Raw genomic sequence first — 21886 nt, 5'->3', positions numbered from 1 at the left:
GGAGGCCAAGACTGCTTTAGAATCGAAATAGGAAGTCGCCCCACCCTAAATTCCACCCGTTTCGATTTCCAGGCTGCGCATTCTAAGTAACCTTCTTGGCACCGCCCTCCTCCTGGCCTTACACGCCCCCTTCAAAAGAACAACCAATCACCTCTTCCAAACACGTTGCTATAGAGACTCTTATCACCACCCATTTTTTTTTTTTTTCTTCCCAGCAAGCTGTGCGACACACCGGGCCTCATCCCCCTTTGTGCCATCCGGGTCTCTCGCGCGAGCGATTTAGTCTGTGGCGAAGCGTCGGGTCGGCCGGTACTGTTGAGAGCGGCAAGTGGAGGCGCCGCACTAGCGGCAAGGACTCTGGACTATGGCGGTAGGTGCCAACTCTGGGTTTAAAGCCGGGGATGTTTTTCTGCTACTCTCCAAAGAGTGGGTGAACGGCTCCCAGAGCTGTTGTCCGCGCGTGTGTGTGGACAAAATGGCGCCGCGGCCTTTTTCTGCGCCCGCCATCATGGCTGCCTGCTGTAGGGAGGGGGAAATGAGGCGGTGTCGATGGGGGTGGGGAGCCTCAGGGAGTGTCTTTTTTTTTCCAGAACTTTCCTCATCTTTTTCCAGCCCTGTATTCTTTCTGACCCACGGACCGGCGTCCAGTTTAGCTTACTCATTGTTAGTGGTTTATATTGAGTTCCATTAGGGCTTGGGAATTTATGTCCGTGTTGGGGAAGGGCTGGGGAAGAGAGAAAAAGCATGCGGGTGGGGGGGGGGGCGAGGGTCTTGGAAAAGTATTGGGTCAAAAAGGCGTTGTCTGTAGTGGATAGAATGGGAAAAGAGTCATAGCAGGTTTTTTTGGTTTGGGGGTTTTATTTTGGTTTGGTTTGGGTTTTTTTGCTTACGCTCAGTAAGATTTTAGTTGCATAATTTCAATTAGTGTTTCTCCTGTTAAAACCTTAATTTGTTTTTAGTAAGGACCTGAGGAAGATGCTGCTCAAAAGGAGTAAAAAAAATTCGGCTTAATTACGGAAAGGCTTTGGAGCTACGATTTCTGATTGTTCTGTTTCCGAAGAGGCTCGTGATGTAATCATTTTGAAGTCTTTGAAAAGCATTATAATAAAGCCTTATCATTGCTGTTGTTTCTTTAAATTTAGGAACCCTGCGTTGACCCCTTTAATTTTAAATAAGAACAATGGTGCTTAAAAAAAAAAAGCCTGCTTTTGAGTATAAGATGCCCAATTCTGGTGGATCGCGTTATTGTGATTACTTCATTTTTACTGAAACTGTTTAAAAAAAAAATGCAAGCATTTTGTATTCCTTTCCACTGGAAAGAAAAGTTTTGTTTACTCCTTTTCGAAAACAAGTAGGGCTATAATCATAACGAAAAATTTATTGTTTGCTCTTTTATAAAAATTAGGGTTTCTGGAATTAGGATGGTTTCTGCACTCTCCTCCTCCAATGCCTAATTGAATTAACCGATTTTTGATAAGGTTTCAAACAATTGGAAGCCTTTTTTTATATTTGTGCAACTAATCGATGTAATGTTTTCCTTTGTTTAGTGTTTTGGGCCCCTTAAGGTACTTTAAATAAAGAATAGCATTGTTTTACTTGGGCTCAAATTTAAAAACGAAGCCATTTCAAACATTTGGACCTGCAGTGCCTCGTTCAATAAAAAGACACAGTCCCCTGGAGAAGTGGCCTAGTATTACATTCACTGTACCTTCTTTGCACTGGAAAAAGATTTGTGTACTTGGTCTTGAGCGTTATTAGGGTTTAAAAAAAGATTAAAATGTTAGGATAACTGGTGGGCTTCTGAAAAAGCAAATGCTAGAGTAGAAGACGGCTTTGCAATTAGCATTTAAGATTTCTTATGTACCTCTCTGCTAAATCGAAATAAAGTTAAGAACTTATCAGAGAAATATTTTACTCAGTTGGGTTTTGGTTTTTTTGGGGTTTTTTTTTTTTTTGATACTTTTCATTAGGCTATTACTATAAAATAGCCTCATGGAAATAAGGGCCAACTGGCTACCTATCATTCATACCTGTTTAGTGTTAGGACGGTTTTCTATATATTTTACAGATGAAAATGGCTTTTTGGTATAAGTTATTAGCTTCTATTACTGGATGTCTTCCCTTATGCCATGGGCATTTGACTTCCCTATTGCCAGGCTTCTGTGATGCACGTAAATAAACTTGACTGAAAACTTGTACTACCTGGGCTGGATGCTGATTTTTCCGTGGAAAGGTCGTTTATAGTTCTAGTCATGATCTCTGAAAAAGTGAATGACATGTGCCAGTGGTTCTGCAGCATGCCCCCAAGAGAAGTGATAGCAGTGCTTAAGTTTTTGCAGTTTTACCAAGTGTAAGCTTTACTAGCACTTAACATCACAGACATCTCTGAAGTAGCCCATAAGGATAATGATGAGAAGGAGAATTAAAAGAAAATGGGTAATGTGAAAATCATGATTAATTGATACAGCTTGATTTATTAGAAAGTAGAGCACAAAGAGCATCTTAGGGGAGCTTTGCTGTAAGATAAAGTTGAGCTCGAATCTATGCGATGAAAGCTTTCACCACAAAAATTTTATGATTCCAGAAATCACCCATACATAGAAAACTGACGAGACCCTTGAATGATTCTAAGAACCTCTCAAGTAGTTAGTTCCCTTTGTTTGCTTTTTTTTTTAAACCGTTGTCAGAGGCTTAACACATTAATGTCTTTCATCCCAACAAAGCTTGTAAATCTTTTAGCATTTTATTCTTTGAGTCTAGCATTGAGTTTGGCGCATTTGTGACTCTTCAGTAAATAGTTGTTGAAATAGTGCAATTTCTCCCCCTTCATTTATTAAATTACTCCCCTTTTAGTTTACTTGGCATTTGTTTTCTGGACTAATCTTCCTAAAGGAAGGAGAAATTCATTGTCATGTGATTTTTTTCCTCCTGCTGAAAATTTATAGTGATTCCCTTTTTATCCAATTCAGATTTTTTTGTAAAGACCATGGTAGTAAGTATTCTAGACCTTGTGGACAACATACATTTTCTGTCTCATTTCTTGCTTGCTTAATCTTTTTAAAAATGTAAAAACCATTCTTAGGTCAAGGGCCAAGTGGTCCACCTTCTGAATACTACTGAAACGGTTTCCCCTGCCTTTTATCAAAATCTGATTTGGGAACAGTTCAGGTTTTAGCTTCTTGAAGCTTTTTTCTATGACTCATTTAAATCAATGTCTTTTTTGTATGATGCTGCTGTTTGTAATTTGGACTGCACAGTTAAACAGCCACAGAAATACTTTTTTTTTTTAACTGGAAATTAGTAACAAGAATTCATTTGTTTGATTGCTGTGCTGAGTAGTTTGTTATGATGAGCAAGGCAGGTGAAATTGCCTTCTATAAACTGGAAAACAAAACATATTTAGATGAAAAAATCTAAGTAAGTCAGGACTCTTTGGAAAGTATATGTACAATTTAATTTTTTTTAATTGCATTGTGAAAATTTATAAAATGCTTTAAAGCAGAAACAACTTAATGTTTCCATAGCTCAGAGCATATGTGAGGAGAGGCAGACCATATTTTGCAGCAGCACTGTGCCAGGGGGCTGTTTTCATTAAAGAGGGTTAATGAAATTAAGATTGGGTTCTCAGATAGGTAAGTTAATTTTCTGTTTATTCTTTTATAATCTAGAAGCATTCTCTCTGCTGTTTTCTTAGATTTTACAGACTTGAGTCTCTAAATTTTACCAACTTATTTTAAATGCTTTTTTAGTGTATGCTATTTTAAAATAAGCATATTGGTAAAGTCAGGTAAATGACTTCACAAATCTGAAATGGTCTGTAATTTTTCTGTTTGAATGTATGTTCTTTGAAAATACTTGGAGCCTTCTTCTTCCCCCGTTGTTTTTAAAGTTATGAAAATAAGGATTTTTTAAAGTTAAAGACCTCAGTCTAATTATATATATTTTTGTTACTGGGTTAGTCATTTCAATTTATTTAGGTTTATCAGGTACAACGAATAGGTACTTAGAAATTAGCCTTCTGATTTATTGATTTTTTTTTTTAACTCAAGGATCATTCTCTTCCCTCCCTTTAAGAAATTGGAACATTTTAAATGTAATTAAGAACTTATAATCATTTTTCTTTAAACTTCTAGGCTAGTGACACAGAGCGAGATGGACTAGCCCCAGAAAAGACATCCCCAGATAGAGATAAGAAAAAAGAGCAGTCAGATGTATCTATTTCTCCTAGAGCCTCAAAACATCATTACTCAAGATCACGATCAAGGTCAAGAGAAAGAAAACGAAAGTCAGGTATGAGTTGTTGGAACTGTAACTACCACTATCATCATTTGTTATAATCCATTTAGATGTGTGTGTAAAACATACATTGAGTTTTTGATACAATTAATGTTTTTTTCCCCCAATTGAGAAATGAATAAAAGTACATTGGTGATTTTCTGGAGAATTTTTTAATTATGAAAAACATAAATGTCTTCATGGAGAAATTTATAACTTATCCAAAGGCAAATATATATATATATTTTTTTTTTTTTTTCAAAAATGTGTTTTTGTATCACAAAAATTATTTGTGTCACAATAATTATTTGTCAACCCTGAGATGTTTAAATTGCATTTTTTCAACATTGGGAAAATGTTTTTGAAAGCTGTGGTCTGGGCAGTGCTATGTTTTTCTGGAGTTCTTTAACGTGCTTTGATATACAATACAAGAATGTGTTTAACCTTGTGTTTTGATTAATTTAATGTTAGAATATTTCTGAAGCAAGAGATTTTGGCGTTTTGAGATGTTCCTTACTCGTTAACCTGAAAAAGAATAGATTGATATGATATAGGAAGCGTGACGTTTTGCTGTATATTTTATTTTAACTAGTACTGCTATATAATGAAGAGGTTAAGTGAAAAGTAGAATGGTAATGAGTTAAGAGAATTTTAAGAACTGAGCTCTAGTTATTTATCCTTTGTGCCCACAGATAATTACCTATAAGATAGTTCAGATATATATTTTTACATATATATATTTGAAACTGTACAGTATTAAAATCAGTTTTGAATGGAAATTATTCTAAACTATAGCACCCTTTTCACCACTTAAGCCAAATTTAGTTCAACCTGTTTCTTTTTTTGCATTCTTGTTTTGTTTTTCTTGTGTACCTCTGTTAAGCCCTTTTATAGATTTTCTGTGGACTGGAAAACAAGATGGGCTAGTCAGAATGTTTTGTAAATTAAGAGTCTGTGACAAACTGAAAGACAGTATCTGTTTTTGACTTGTCATGGAGGGTTTTGTTTTTTGTTTTGCTTACTCAGTTATATCTGGTTTGTACAGATGGCTTGATTTGTTTCAAATACATACAGTTTTAACTAGAATAATCCCACCTTGCCATAAAAAAATAGTCTTTGAAAGTTAGTAAGTAGAATTAAGCAAAATGGGCTAGAGTCTGTTAAGGGTCTGACTCTTGATCTCAGGGTGGTGAGTTTAAGCCCCACGTTGGGCTCCACACAAGGCATGAAGCCTACTTTAAAAAGGGTGGAGAAGAAGGACTGGAAATTGTCTTTTACCTAACTATTAGAATTTGCTTTTGAGTTATTTCTGTATCTTTGTTTATGGTGAACTTTTGTATGTGTTTACAGATAATGAAGGAAGAAAACACAGGAGCCGGAGCAGAAGCAAAGAGGTAATTAACACTTTGTAGTGAATAGGCACTTTAAAATTCTTGTAAAATATCTGGTAGAAATGTTTGTGTGAATATATGATTTCATCAAGGTAAGTACCAAAACTTGAAATTTAAAAGGTTAATTGGGTTATAAAATAAGCATGATATGGATTCATCATTGTTCAAGAAGATAGTTGTTTATATGAAAAGTTCATTCAAAAATTATTAATTTTATTATGTTGTGAAAATATTCACAATAAAAATTTCATATGAAGATTATAATTGGTTTTTTTAGGCCTGTCACACAGAGCTTCCATTAATCTGAGGTCCCGAGTCTCCTTATGCCTGACGACTGCTCAGGATTTTTAAATAGCAATCATCTTTAAGTAGCAATATCCTAGAGATCCGTGGGCTACTTTTTCTTTATGGAAGGTAACGAGAGTCCTCTTTTCATTAGCAAACCAGTTCAATTTCCCTAAAAGTAGTATTGAATTTTGAAGTAAAAGGGTCTGTGAGGGACAGCTGGAAAGGTGGCGGTGACAGCAAAACTTGAGGAAAAAAGACAGCAGCTGTATTGCAGAGGAGTTAACTTGCTCGCCCACCTGAGAAGACAAGGGATGAGCCAACAAGGAAGAACAGAAGTAGGAGCCAAAAAGGGAGGAGAAGAATCTTATGGGGGCTGGGCAAGGGACTCCTAAAAAAAAAAAAAAAAAAAAAAACGTGGGCAGGGACTTCACCTCTTCCCCTAATGGAAGCTCTGTTAAATTTTTAATTTAGGAGAGTTTTTGTGAAAATGACTATTTTGTTTAGCTCACATGATAACATTTCTATAATAAATCATACTCAGCGTGCTAATGCGCGAAGAGACTGAACTGAAGACGCTGCAGACTCAGATAGCAAAATAATAAGCCTACTTCATGATAAGGTAACTATTAGTCATTCAAACTCCTATTTCCCTTAAGTATATCTTAAATCAGTTAAGGGTTTTAATGTTTTTTTTTTAATAGTAATGTTATGTTTGGAAACCTGGATTGAAATAAACTCTAAAACCTTTGGAAGTTGAACCATTTAAAGCTTTTCCAGTTTGCCACTATATGGCAAAATCAAGGAAATAACTTTTATAAGTTCATATTATAGAGAACTGGCAATGAAAGTAAAATTTAGGTGTGTCTCCAGGTCTCTTGTTTTTCTGCAAAATATTAACTTACTATGATTCTTTTCAGATATATCATGCATGTTCCAAAATGTTTGGCCAAGTTTTTTGTTTTTAAGAAAAGTTAATCTTGAGTGGAAAGAAACATGCTATGGCCTGTTTGGGAAACATGAGATAAGTGTCCTGTTGTGGTAGAAAAGCAGTGTCCTGGGCATCAGAAGAACATGGGGTCTGGGTTCAGCTGCTACCATGTAGCTTTGTGACTTTACATCTTAGTATAGTCATACTTACAGTAAGGGGAATTTAGACCATCTGAATTTCCTTCCAGCTTTAAAATTGTGCTTCTGAGATGTCTGGGATTTTAAGCCTTCCTAAAAGATGGGTTTGACAACTTAATGTGAGGAGATCTAATGTTTATCACTTCCTAATTTGGTGTGTGAGTGTAGGATGGAGACTTGATCATGCAATTAATTTTAGCTCAGTCTCTGAATGCATATTTTGTGAAAGCAAAAGCCTTGGTTTTAAATCTTTCAGAGTATGGGGAAAGTAGGTATTGTATAATGGTGTAGGGATTAATTATGTTATGCCTAGTTTGATTTTGTAAAAATTAAAACAGATACGGTTGCCATTTTCTACCCTAGGTACATGAAATGTAATAGAACTCCAAGCCCGTTGGGATATTGCAAGATGAAAAGTGATTGCATCACAGTTTAGACATTGGGAGAAAAATCAAGAGCCGTCTTTTAGAGAGAATGTGGCAGTATAGCTTTAAAAAGGACACTTCAACTCTGCGTAAAGTAACTTAAATTGCAGAAAATACTAATAATTAGTAAGATTAATCTTATTTAGCTACCTAATTGAAATGCGTTTTCTGGTGCATTTCTTTGTGTCCTGATCATCTTTGTTACTGTTTTTAAACGTAAATGATATGTACTCTGGTTTTAGAAGTTGATGTATATATGTGTATGTGGTTTGTTTCTCTAAAAGGTTTATTGGAAAATTTTGAAAGCTTTGATGTGTATCTCCCTTACTCTTTTAGATAAAGAAACATCAGGGAATCCTTTTTTCTGATAATGATGGTTTTTCAATATTACTTCAACATTGAAAATCATTGTTTTAATTGTGTTAATTTGGGGAGGAAACTGCATTTGGGGGATTTATAAAGACAAAGATTAGTAGTATTCATCTGCAACATTGGGTGATGTGAAACTAGATCATTTTTTTTATTTGCCACACACTCCTAAGGTTACTAATGTTGCATCTCAACATTTTTGTCTACTGATACCCATACTAACTCTCTTTGTTGCACTATTTTCCTGAAAGAACCAACTTCTTCTTAAAACAGGCAAGAAGACATGAATCCAAAGATAAATCATCTAAGAAACACAAGTCTGAGGAACATAATGACAAAGAACATTCTTCTGATAAAGGAAGAGAACGACTAAATTCATCTGAAAATGGCGAGGACAGACACAAACGGAAAGAAAGAAAGTCATCAAGAGGCAGAAGTCACTCAAGATCTAGGTCTCGTGAAAGGTAAGTAGTTTGGGCATTTATAAGTGCCATCCGTAGAGCTATGTTATGGAAAGCTTCTCATTAATCCAGCAATACCCAAACAGTCTTAATTAGAAAATAAATATATTTGGTGGGGCATCTGGGTGACTTGGTCAGTTGAGCAACTCTTGATTTTAGCTCAGATCATGATCTCATGGTTAGTGAGTTTGAACCCCACGTCAGGCTCTGCCCTGACAGGGAGGAGCCTACTTGGGGATTCTCACACGTATGTGTGCTCTCTCAAAATATGAAAGGAGAAGAAAATACATGTGTTTGCTAACTTGACCTGTTCTCTTGCCTACTGATTGATGTCCATTAGTTGCCGAAATCTTTGGGACATTGTTACTAGATAAAGGCAAAAATGGTGTCCAAGACTGGGGGGTAAAGGATGATGATTCACACATTCAGTTAGTGAAGTGCTTCTTTGTTTGTTTGTTTTTAACTTTGTAATTTATCTGTTTCTTGTAGTTAAAAAGTTACATAGCTGAACTATGTTTAAGCCAATAAAATGATCCTTTTACATTGTTGGTGTAGAATTTGCTGATAACTGTGGTATAGGTGAAAAGGTTTTTTTATGAGACTGGGTCATGGCTGAAATTTTGTGGGAATTTTGCTTTAAGAAGCAGTGTTTAACATCATGTTTGGAGTTTGTGGAAATAGGTGGTATCAAACTGGGTCAAAATTTTTCAGTAATAGATTAACTTGTCATCTTTAAGTTGCATAAATACTCCGATGAGGCGATAGTAGACTTTAAACTATTAAACAGAATCTTAAGTTGAGGTAGGATGCATTGCATTTTTGGCGTGTTACAGCTTTACTGTGTTCCCTCTGAGGCATCATCAAACAAGAATAAAGGCCCATTTGTTATAACTTCCTTCATTAAAAGCTTCAATTATCCTTTCTATATACAATACAGAGTAGTTTATAGCCTGATTTGACAGCACACACGGTAGATAATTAATTCATAATGTCTGTAGTTTGAAAAGATACATCTCTAAGTAACTACAAATTTGTGGGCTTTATTTTTAGGCGTCATCGTAGTAGAAGCAGAGAGCGGAAGAAGTCTCGATCCAGGAGTAGGGAGCGGAAGAAGTCAAGATCCAGAAGCAGAGAGAGGAAGAAATCAAGATCCAGAAGCCGGGAAAGAAAACGTCGGATCCGATCTCGATCCCGTTCAAGATCAAGACACAGGCATAGAAGCAGAAGCAGGAGTAGGACAAGGAGTAGAAGTCGGTAAGTAGTCATGATCATGAATAAAGTTAGATAGGTCCCTCACAGGGTCTGTTCATCTTCTCTCACTATGAAAACATCAAAATTGTGGATCAGAATTTTATTTAGAGTTATAAAATATATTGATCATGGGGCGCCTGCATGGCTCACTTGGTTAAGCGTCTGAGTCTTGGTTTCAGCTCAGGTCATGATCTCGTGGATCATGGGTTCAAGCCCCATGTTGGGCTCCCCACCATTACTGCGGGAGATTGTCTCCAACTCTCTTTATGAAAATAAATAAACTTAAAAAAAAATTTTTATCACATTCTGACCAATAAAGAACAAACCCGAACATTTGCGTAGCATTCTTACGTATACTCATTTAATCAGATACTCTGTGAAGTGTAGGTAGGAATAGTCCCATTAAAATCATAGTAGCAAGGGGCGCCTGGGTGGCGCAGTCGGTTGAGCGTCCGACTTCAGCCAGGTCACGATCTCGCGGTCCGTGAGTTCGAGCCCCGCGTCAGGCTCCGGGCTGATGGCTCGGAGCCTGGAGCCTGTTTCCGATTCTGTGTCTCCCTCTCACTCTGCCCCTCCCCCGTTCATGCTCTGTCTCTCTCTGTCCCAAAAATAAATAAACATTGAAAAAAAAATTTAAAAAAAAAATCATAGTAGCAAAACAATTGTTTTGTGAATTCAGACCATTGGACTTAACCTTAAGTAACTTGTCTAGGAAGCCTCAAATGATACAGTTATTAAATAGTACTGTCAGGAGCAAGTCCCAAGTGTGTCTGAATACGAGTGCTTAACCCACCACACTTTATATGCTATCTCAGACATTCAGAAAGATGAGCTTATTCAAACCTGACTTGTTTGAGGGGAGGCTTTAATTTGTTGAGACAGGAAGTGAAATAAAGAGAAGGGCCACCTGGGTGGCTCAGTCACGTGAGCATCCTGACTCTTGATATTGGCTCAGGTCATGCTATATCAGCTTTTTTTTTTTTTTAATGTTTATTTATTTTTGAGAGAGAGAGAAAGAGAACACAAGCAAGGGAGGGGCGGAGAGAGAGGGAGACACAGAACCGTAAGCAGGATCCAGGCTCCTAGCTGTCAGCACAGAGCCAGATATGGGGCTGAAATTCCCAAGCTGTGAGACCTGAGCTGAAGTTGGATGCTTAACCAACTGAGCTACCCAGGCATTCCAGTATATCAGTAGTTTTAGTTTGTAATAGGTTACTAATTTGAACTTTACCAGTTATGAGGTTTAGTGAATTTAGGGTAAATGGATTTCACCATTAACTACCATAATTTTTATTCTCCATTTGGACAATACAGGCCATTATTTATGGCATTTCTAGCTTTTTTTTTTTTTTATGGCAATTCTAGTTTTGGCCACTGTTACTCCACTCTGATCGCTGCCTGTTTTTTGTTTTATTTTTAATCTTTAATTTTCCTAATTCTTTTGTTCTGATAACGTGCTTTGGATTTTTAACATTTATGAACTAATTCATTGTAGATTAAAATACTAGGAACATTTAAACTATGGATCTTGCTACTAGAGATTTATCCTATATATTCACCTATGTAAGTATAAAATAACAGTATAAAGTCTATCTTTGTAACACCGTAAGAGCAAAAGACTGGAAACATTCTAAACGTCTGTAACTGGGATGGTTAAATGAACTTGCAGAAAACTAGCAGCACGTTCAAGGAACCTTGATACCTTGTGGAAGCTGTAGGGCAGAGGTGGAGAGGAAAGGGTTTGAAGTATATTATCTACTGTTTGGTACCCATGTAAATAAAATTGGTTTTGATTAAGTGAGGTAATTATTATTACTTGGCTGTATTGCAACATGTGAAATATGATTTATCACAGAGATAGAAAGAAGAGAATTGAAAAACCAAGAAGATTTAGCAGAAGTTTAAGCCGAACTCCCAGTCCACCTCCCTTCAGAGGCAGAAACACAGCAATGGATGCACAAGAAGCTTTAGCTAGGAGGTTCGTATGTTTTCTATTGATGTGTTTTTCATTTTTTCAACTGGAAGTAGATACTCAATTGTGTGGACAAAGTGAATGGTTTCAGAGTATAAGTTAAATGATTAAATCTATGCTAGTGTGCCAGCTCTGTGATGTAGAACTAATAAGTAAGTAATTTGTTAATTCTCATTTTAAACATTTACCAGTTTGTCCAACTGGAGAGATTACAATGTCTGCAACAGTTTGTTTTTTTCCCTTCGTGATTAACTGTTTCATTTTTCTCAAATTTAGGCTTATATAAATACTTTTGGTTTGCAATTGAAACTCTTAAAAACTCTTAAATTCCGCCTCTGAAATTGCTTAACATTGCAAGGTGATTTATTTGATCTTGTAAATTTTACTGCTGATAGCATGAGATTGTTGTATGGTTTAATTTTGAAATAATGTCAAAGATGTTCTGATAATTGTGGGATGACACACAGTAGGGCTGTCTGGCCAAAACGTGCAAAATCATTGAAAGAACTGCCTTATAGAGAGAGGGAAGAAGTAAAGTAAAATCCAGGTGCTTGTTTGCAGGTTTTCCCATATTCTGAAAACTATACTTTTGATTTGGGATTTTTTCCCTTATGAAATTGAGTTTGTATTTTTTTTTTCATTACAAAAATACAGTTATCACAATGTAACCTGATGGGCTGCTGCCCTGTGAACCCAGCCTGGCAGAAACTCCAGCTGAACAGCAGCAGCAGCAAAGGTGTGAGCTCACCCCTTCTTCATTCCATTCACCTTAGTGAATGGTGTTAATTCCAACCTGCAATGGCCATTTTAAATATGCAACCAGTAATAGTCAATTATATTTTCTTCCTGAAACTAAAATCAACGAAATTAAGAAGTATTAAATAATCTGCTTAGTGATTTTCAGATAAATTTATATGAAATAACTTTTTTCAGAATACCAGATTGCTCTTTGGCTAATTTGAAGTTTGAAGGGAAATCTTTGGTTAATAAGAAACTGTAGTATGTAGACCGTTGTTGTTCCTTTTTTAAAAAATAAGGACAAAATTTTTAAACTCATTTGGAAATATTTTTCACATATGTGGACCAACATTTTAATGTTATCCCTAATCAGAAACTTTTATCCCCAAGGACAAAATCAAGTCTGTACTGTTTCTTTGTTGCATATGTGATCAATAAATGGGAATAAAATTATAGATTGTTGTATTCATGTAATGTAAATTTTAGCAATTGTTAAAGTGAATGCCCATTTGCTATCACTGTATTTTACTACTTGTAGTACCCCAAAACAAAATCTTTTCCCTAATTTTTGTCCTTTTATACCAAATTGAAGGAGGAAGGGGTGGCTTTTAACTTATGATTGGGAAATCAGTAATCCTTTGAAGAAAAGAGGCTTCTCTTTCAGGAACTCATGAAGATGATATTACTTACAATTTGTTATATAAGAAATAGATATTGGCTTGACAGCATGTTTAGTATATGTATGTATTAGTGAATTTAGAGTGAACCAGAACCTGTTTTTCTTTCATTTGGAGATGAATTTATGTTTCATGTTTCCAGTTCAAGACTGAATAATTTTTATTTTTTCAAAATACTCTCCATGAGAACTGTGTGTAAAAAGTATTCCAGTTTTTGGTTATTCCATGAATTTAAAAATGTTTAAAACAAGTACTGAAATAGTTCTTTTAACTGGCTTATGTGTTAAGAACGAATGCTTTTTTTTCCCATATTCAGATACCAATGTGTTAAATTTAATTTAAAATTCTATATTGTCTCGTGTCTACATGTGGAGAAGTACAAAGATAAATAATGGTTTTATATTGAGCGTTATTTTAAATTCAATGCAATTGTTATTGACAGGTTGGAAAGGGCAAAGAAATTACAAGAACAGCGAGAAAAAGAAATGGTTGAAAAACAAAAACAACAAGAAATAGCTGCAGGTAATTTATTTTCTTTATTATGGAAGTGTATGGCATTTCCTTATAGAAAATTAGAAAAATAATGGAAGCAAATCACCCGTGATCTTTGCTAGCCAGCAGTGCACAGTAAACCTTTCTTTGTTTGTTTTGGTTAATGTTACTGAAATGTGGACAACTTACTTTTTGATGTTAACTTTCATACCTCATAATTTCTTCGTGCATATATGTCTCTTAATTAGTTGATGGACGTAATTTTGGCAAGTGAATAGTCACTGTTCTTGTTTAAACTTTAGCCGTACTGCACGTCTTTTAGTCATGATTTTTGAGAAAATGCAGTTTAATAAAATGGCTAAACCTGGATAAGAAATCAAGACTTTCGACATAACACAAACATTGCCTGATTGAAGATGATCAGAGAGTGCTTGTTGAATTGTATGGAATGTAATCTGGAAGGTGTTTTTTGTTTTGTTGACATTTCTAGTTAATTGGTGCTTCTTGAAATTATCTAAAATTGTACAAATTGTTATTTTCCTCAAAACTTTCATAACTGGATTGCCACGATATTAGTAATGGAGAGCACTTTTTAAGCTTATATGCTGGACTGACAGAGAAATACTTAGAACAGTCTGTTCACAGAAAATTGATGCAGTTCCTGACTCAACCACTTAAAATGGAAACACCAGGCATGGCATTTAACCTTTATAGGACTTGGGCTTAGTATTTGTTTTACGTGTGTCTTCCTTAATATCTTAAATACTCGTTTAAGATCAAATAAATGTCTTAAATCCTTTTGTAAGCTTAAAGACTGTAAAAATGAAAGTTTTTAGGGGTGCCTGGGTGGCTTAGTTCAGCATCTGACTTCAGCTCAGGTCATCTCATGGTTCCTGAGTGCGAGCCCCATGTTGGGCTGTTTTTATTGTGTTACAAGTTAGCTACAAGCACCATAGTTCATTTTCATTGAAATCATGAATCTTTTTACTGTTTGTAGAATCCTTACTATTTTCAGATACGTAAAGTACGTATAAAGGATCACATCCAGGAAATCTTATAAGTACGTCCAACAAATTTTTACTAAACTGTTAACTGCTTTATAAACTAACATGCATTTCCTTATTTTGGTGAAAATATTCTGCCTTTTTGTAGTTAGTTCTTACATGTAAACGCACTGCTGTAAATTAGGAGCTTTGCTTTGCTTAGTCTAGAAATCTGTACTTCGCTTCTCTTCAGCAGCTGCAGCCACCGGAGGTTCTGTTCTCAATGTTGCTGCCTTGTTGGCATCAGGAACGCAAGTTACCCCTCAGATAGCTATGGCAGCTCAGATGGCTGCCCTGCAGGCTAAAGCTTTGGCAGAGACCGGAATAGCTGTACCTAGCTATTACAACCCAGCAGCTGTGAATCCAATGAAATTTGCTGAACAAGAGAAAAAAAGGAAAATGCTCTGGCAGGGCAAGAAAGAAGGGGTAAGTTCTTTAATTCCTCTTTATTGTCATTTATACCTACTAAGTAGTTGTTTAGAGCAACAGTGGATTGGAAAGGATTGGTTTGGGTTTATTATTCTGCAAACCTGATTGGAATAGTTTAATTTACCAGTTACTTAATTTTGGAAAAAGCATGATATAAGTCCAGTTTTAGGAAAAAACAAAAACAAAAAAAAACACAGTATTCCTGTAAATTTATAATGGGTGAAGAAGCTGCTTCTTAGCTTAAGTTTTTTCCATGAAGGATATAAAGTGAAGTACTTGTATTTCTTTATTTCATTACATTGTAATAGGAATCTTAAAATAATGATAAACTCCATTGGTAGAATGCCATAAATGCTGTTGTTTCTTTTACAGAGAGATTTAGTAACCTGATAAAAGAGAACCTAAATTTTATGTATTCTAAAAGTTGAGTGTTTCTTAACAGGACAAATCCCAGTCTGCCGAAATATGGGAAAAACTGAATTTTGGAAACAAGGACCAAAATGTCAAGTTCAGGAAACTAATGGGTATTAAGGTGAGTTACATGGTTGGAATTAAAATTCATATTAACATTTTCAGGTTAACCTTGTTCCTCCATCTAAAAGTTATTTCAGTAATGTGTCAACTTTGGGTTCTTTCTGATGCTTTCTTGTTAATGTTCTTCAGATTAATTTCACAGAATTATGTTATCACTAGTTGACAATACAAATTATTCAATTTAAATTAACATGTTGATTATAACTTGCTTATACCTTAGATGAACCATTTTTAAGATTGTAAGCTTTACTTAGTAAATAAAGTTTCCAGGGAGTTTTTTTAAATTAAGACATATTTTTTTGTTTCAAGTTTTTATTTAGATTTTTTTTTCCCTGAGTAAAGTATAAATGTACAGGTCCAGTATTAGATTTAATATAACAATTGGGAAAACTTCACAAATGCTCAGGTATTATTACTTAAGGGAATGTGTTTTTTCATCGAAAGGGTATTTGGCTTAAAGCAAGCTGTACTGAACTGGCTGTTTTGGAACAATGCCAGAGGACCTTTGCATCTGCTGCTAGCTTTCCCTGTCCTTTTCTTCCCTCAGGTCCCTGCATCATTCTTGGTTTCTGCTCACATGTCAACTTCTTTATAGTCCTGTCTCACCTGCTTTTTTTTTTTCTTTTTTTTTTTTTAATTTTTCAATGTTTATTTTGAGACAGAGCATGAGCGGGGGAGGGGCAGAGAGCAAGAGGGAGACACAGAATCTGAAGCAGTTTGCAGACTGAGCTGTCAGCACAGAGCCCAGCGCGGGGTTCCTATTGACAAGCCATGAGATCATGACCTGAACCGAAGTCGGATGCTTAACTGACTGAGCCACCCAGGCACTCTTCACCTGCCTTTTTAAAATAGCATATCTCCTGGTCCTTCCCAATACTTAGAGAGAACATTGCCTTGTACTTCATATGTGCTAAATGGATGAATGGGAGCTAAATAAGGTCAAATCCATATCCTAAAAAATGTGATTTATCATAAGTACTGTCAAGTGAGAAAAACCTTTTTTCTCATCTGTGTTAATTTTAACAATATATTTTTAATCTGATGTTTAGAGCGAAGATGAAGCTGGATGTAGCTCAGTTGATGAAGAAAGTTACAAGACTTTGAAGCAACAGGAAGAAGTATTTAGAAATCTAGATGCTCAGTATGAAATGGCAAGATCACAGACCCACACACAAAGAGGAATGGGATTGGGTTTCACATCATCAATGCGAGGAATGGATGCAGTTTGAAAAAGATCAGACCTACTGTTTGGGACTTTATATAGACTTCTGGTTCTGATGTCAGGTCCTTGTTCACCAAACAGCTAGCATTCTAGCTTGCATGGGTGTTGCATTGACTTTAATTTATTGAAAAATACAATTTTTTGTAAATATCAGATCAGTGATACTGGTGTTAGTGTTGTAATCAGGTTAAACACACTTCCATTAAACTTGACAGGACTATAGAAGGACAATATTTTTTAGTTCATGAATTCTACTTTTCAAATATATAAAAGCTGCAGGTGGGATAAAATCTCATACATGGATATTTCGTGTCCGCTGTCTTGTGTACTTTTGTACTTAACCTTGTACAGTTATTTTCATCTCTTGAAACATGAAAGAAATGTTATGTAGATGTTCTTTAGAAGATCTGGCCATTTGGTACATAATCCAGCACAAATAAGCTGGGTGGTGATGATAATAAAAATGGTTTTCTCAAAACTGGTGTTAATTTAAGTTACCTGGAATTCTTATTTGAATTTGTTTGATGGGTTTTGTAGCATTTTGCAATTGCTATTAGAGAACACTAGGTAGAAATTCCTTTTTTTAACAGTTAAATATGCTCTAGGCAATACCACGGTGAGCAAAAATGTAAAAAGTTGGGAGGAATAACAAACATTAAATTAATACTGTTTTCCTACTACTCTAAGGAACAGAATTGGTGTACAATATTTGTTAAATATTCCATGTTATTCAGGAAATAGATTAATACATTAAAGGGATGTAAGCACTTTTATTTTAATAAAGTGCCTTGTAACAAGTTCTTGGTATGCCCTTTGCTCATTATCCCTTTGAAGTCTTCACTAGTACTAAAATGTTAGAAAACTACTTTGTCACTAAATAGGGCATAAACAGGGTGGAGGGGGAGAACCACAGAACTTGTAATTCATTTGCTTTTATTACTACAAAGTCATAATTTTCACCTTTCCCTAGAAAAATTTGTTGGAAAACAACTTTATAATGTAGTAGCACAATACAACAAGGGAAGCATGCTTAATGGTAAAAACTTAACACCTTTTTTTTTTTTTTTAATTTTTTTGAATGTTTATTTTTGAGACAGACAGGAGCATGAGCGGGGGAGGGGCATAGAGGGAGACACAGAATCCGAAGCAGGCTCCAGACCGAGCTGTTGGCACAGAGCCTGATGCGGAGCTCGAACTCACCAGCGGTGAGATCATGACGTGAGCCGAAGTCGGACACTCAACTGGCTGAGCCACCCAGGCGCCCTTTAACGCTTTTATTTTTAAAATGAGTTTGTAACTCTGGTCAACTTGCTTATTGGGCATGTTTTTGTGATGAATGTGTAGTTGTACTGTAAGATTTTTAATATACCTTGGTAAAGGGCTTAGCTTTTCCAGAGCACAATTATTTAATGAAGAAATGTCTCTTCATGCTTGAGTGACAGGTTTCTGGGGGAATGGTACCATGGTTTTTGTTTTTTCATTCTGGAGTCCCCACAAATTCAGATTTTTCAAGTTAGCTATATCTTCTCAAATCAATGTCATTAGAAATTTTCATGGGCTTACAGAAGGCACTGTGGATACTAAAGCATACACTGTGTCCTGTGTTTTTCTATATTATTTTAGGAGCCGGCCATACATTGAGTGATAGGATCCATCCTGCCCTCATCTAGAGCAGTAATTTAAAAATTGTAACCAAATTTAAACAAATAGAACTAGTCTATCCCAACAGGTAATATGTAACTTTAGTTGAGATTTTACATATTTTTAAAAACCAGTGTATATTTTAACGCATCGCAATTTTGACTAGACACACTTATCGATAGCCAGTCCCGTGTAGCCAGAGACAACCATATTGGACAATGCAGATCTAGAGGGAGGCATGTAGATAATTTTTAAGTCGCATAATTAAACTTGAATAATTGATGGGAGTCCTGGAAGGGGAGTGGGAACATCCAACTTCATTCATTGTGAATGAAGTTATAGGGGAGACTTAATGGTTTTGTTATGTGTTAATCTTATGTCCCCCCCCCCCCCTTTTCAGTGGCTGTTCCTCTGCTTAGAGTTTCATATCCTCAAAGATGGATATGTTGGGGTTTATCCTTGTAAGCAACAGGAACATAGGTTTCTGTCCAGGAGATACTTTAAAGAAGTGGTAGCTAGGCAGGGCGGTAAGAGTAAAAGACTACACTAATGTTTGGGGCTAGATACGATGAATAGTGTGAGAGCAATTGGCTTTGAGGGTAACTTGGAAGTTAGAATAGGACTTTGTGTGTGGGTGTTGAAGAAAACGCAAATTCAGAGATGAGGTTTCCAACTTGGGTAGTGCTGGATTTTTATTACGTTAAGCTTAGAAGGCTTAAGTACTGGGGTAACTGGGTGGCTCAGTCGGTGAAGCATCCGATTTGATTTCCACTCAGGTCACGATTTCACAGTTGGGGGGATATAACCCCTTGTCGCTGAGGGCTCTATGCTGGGCCTGGAGCCTGCCGAAGATTCTCTCTCGCCCTCTGCCCTTCCCCTGCGCACGTGTGGTCCCTCACACTCTCAAAATAACATACCTTTAAAAAAGCATGGGGAGGGGTACCTGCTTGGGTGGCTCAGTCAGTTGTGTCCAACTTAAGCTCAGGTCGTGATCTCACAGTTTGTGTGCATTGAAGCCGGGCATCAAGCTCTGCGCTGACAGTGCAAAGCCTGCTAGGGATTCTCTCTTCCTCTCTCTCTGCCCCTTTCCTGTGTACACTATCTCTCCCTCTCAAAGTAAGCTTTTTAAAAAAAAAAAAAAAAAAAAAGTTTCATTAAAAAAAAAAAAGTACCATTGAAGAAGTAAATCGGTTCAAGGAGATGGAAACAAGTTTTATATATCATTCCAAGCTAAAGTTTCAAAAGTCAAATGATGATTGAAGTGTATACTTAAATATAATTTCTAGGGATACCTGTCTGGCTCAGTCCGTACAGCATGCAACTTGATTCCATGCTGGGTGTAGAGATTACTTTAAATCTTTAAGGGGCGCCTGGGTGGCTCAGTTAAGCGTCTGACTTCAGCTCAGGTCATGATCCCGCAGTTTGTGGGTTCAAGTCGCATGTTGGGCTCTCTGTGCTGACAGCTCAGAGCCTGGAGCCTGCTTTGGATTCTGTGTGTGTCTCTCTCTGCCCCTCCCCTGCTCGAGCTGTCTCTAAATATACATTTAAAAAACATATTTCTTGGGGCGCCTGGGTGGCGCAGTCGGTTAAGCGTCCGACTTCAGCCAGGTCACGATCTCGCGGTCCGTGAGTTCGAGCCCCGCGTCGGGCTCTGGGCTGATGGCTCAGAGCCTGGAGCCTGTTTCCGATTCTGTGTCTCCCTCTCTCTCTGCCCCTCCCCTGTTCATGCTCTGTCTCTCTCTGTCCCAAAAATAAATAAACGTTGAAAAAAAAATTTTTTAAACATATTTCTTAAAAATCTTTAGGATCTATATAATTTCCATTGGACCCACTCCTAGATCTCTCACTCTAGCCATTCAGCAATTTCTGTAGTCTCATCCTCAGTCCCAGTCCTTCGAGTCTCCCAAGACTCATAGACTCTTCTCACTGTATTCTTCCTTAAGCAATCTCATCCTTTACCGCAGTTATATTTACTGTCCTTGAAAATGTGGGCCAGCCAAGTGGTAACCTCTAGTTCGGACTTTTTTCTTGGAGCTTTACTCAAAAATTCAGCTGCTCTTCCACTGGGGCTCAAATTTTACCTTCAATATAAGAATGTGTAACCAAAATGCTTGAAAAATTTCCTTCACCAATCCAGTTGCTTCTCTATGGCCTCTGAGAATAAAATTGCCTCAAGGTACCACATACCTTCCTTTATTGCTATTAAACCTGGTCTGCATCCATTGCTATCTCAAATGATCAGTTACTTACTCAACCAGTTTCTTGAGTCAATCCTGAGAACTATTCATGACCCCTTTTCTCTCATTCCCTGTATCCAACCTTTCAATTACTTCTGATGCTTTAATTTTATCTTCTAAATATTTTCTACTTCTGGGGCACCTGGGTAGCTCAATTGGTTAAGTATCTGACTGGATTTCTTGGTTCAGGTCATGATCTCACAATTTGTGAGTTCAAGCCCCATATCCTGCTCTGTGCTGACTATGTGAAGCCTGCTTGGGATTCTCTCTTCCTCTCTCTGCCCCTCCCCCGCTGACACACACACACACACACACACACACACACACACACACACTCTCTCTCTCTCTCTCTCTCTCTCTCTCTCTCTCCCCCACTCCACTCCCTCCCTCCCCCCCCAAATAAACTTTAACATTTTCTACTTCTAAACATCAATTCTCCACCACTATCGACACTACCCCACTACAAAAATCTATCAATCTATCTGCTAGACTCAGTATTTTACTTTTGCTGGCTCTTTGATCCTTTTTCTACCATGCAATCAAGACCATCTTATCAAAATGAAAATTTTCAGTGTGACTGGGTGGCTCAGTAAGTTAAGCCTCCAACTTTGGCTCAGGTCATGATCTTATGCTTCATGCGTTTGACTTCCGCATCAGGCTCTCTGCTATTAGCGCGGAGCCGCTTTGGATCCTGTCTCTCTGCCCCTTCTCCGTTCACTCTCTCTCAAGAATAAACATTAAAAAAACAATTTTTAATGAAAATTTGCAGGTCACAAACACACTACCTGTTTAAAATGTTGAAATGACTTCCCAATTTTGGGAGTGGAAAGAGAGGAACCTTAAATTGGTCTGTGAATCCGGACCTAATGTACTTGTCTCCTCTTGCTCCATTCTTTGCATGTCACATATGATTTCTTCCAAGGAGGATGATCTTAAATCCATCCGCCATAATCTCGCCATCAATTCTGCCTTTCTAACAATGGTTCAGTTCAAACGTAAATTGCTCCATTCACTGATTCTCACAGATTCTGTAAAAGTAAATCGTTACATATCTATAACTTTGTTTTTATTTCACATATTTTTAAAAAACGAGGAATACTCATCAACATCCAAGGGTGGGGCCATTTAGGGTTATTTTTTTGTTTCTTTTGTTAGCCCATAGAGGCTCCACTAGAGCAGGAACTTCTCTATTTTACTCACGCTTCATCCTCAAGTTCTGGACCTGTACCAGGAACATTGAACGTGGTAAATACATGTTATTGAATGAATGAGTCATTGAACTAGAGAAACCACCGAAAGCCGCAACAGAGTAATCT

At 36.8% G+C, this 21886-nt stretch overlaps 1 protein-coding gene across 4 annotated transcripts; it reads left to right on the top strand.

Moving 5' to 3' along the window:
- The first annotated feature begins 230 nt into the window (after window positions 1–230).
- On the top strand, window positions 231–17185 carry RSRC2 (arginine and serine rich coiled-coil 2). 4 transcript variants are annotated; one of them, XM_030292499.2, is made up of 10 exons: window positions 231–370; window positions 4134–4290; window positions 5626–5669; window positions 8147–8337; window positions 9385–9588; window positions 11441–11563; window positions 13415–13494; window positions 14701–14933; window positions 15379–15468; window positions 16520–17185. In XM_030292499.2, the coding sequence occupies exons 1-10, from the start codon at window positions 365–367 to the stop codon at window positions 16697–16699; spliced, it is 1308 nt and encodes a 435-aa protein (XP_030148359.1). In that variant the 5' UTR covers window positions 231–364; the 3' UTR covers window positions 16700–17185. The 4 variants fall into 4 exon arrangements, with proteins under 4 accessions (XP_030148359.1, XP_030148360.1, XP_030148361.1 ...); XM_030292500.2 differs by having other exon boundaries at window positions 239–370; window positions 14704–14933; XM_030292501.1 differs by lacking the exon at window positions 231–370 and adding an exon at window positions 6496–6573 and having other exon boundaries at window positions 4253–4290; window positions 8125–8337.
- The last annotated feature ends 4701 nt before the right edge of the window (window positions 17186–21886 follow it).

This window comes from Lynx canadensis, chromosome D3 (assembly GCF_007474595.2).
Source record: "Lynx canadensis isolate LIC74 chromosome D3, mLynCan4.pri.v2, whole genome shotgun sequence".
Classification (NCBI taxonomy): Eukaryota; Metazoa; Chordata; class Mammalia; order Carnivora; family Felidae; genus Lynx; species Lynx canadensis.
The sequence above is the reverse complement of the archived record's forward strand: the minus strand, read 5'-3'. Positions and strand labels throughout refer to the sequence as shown.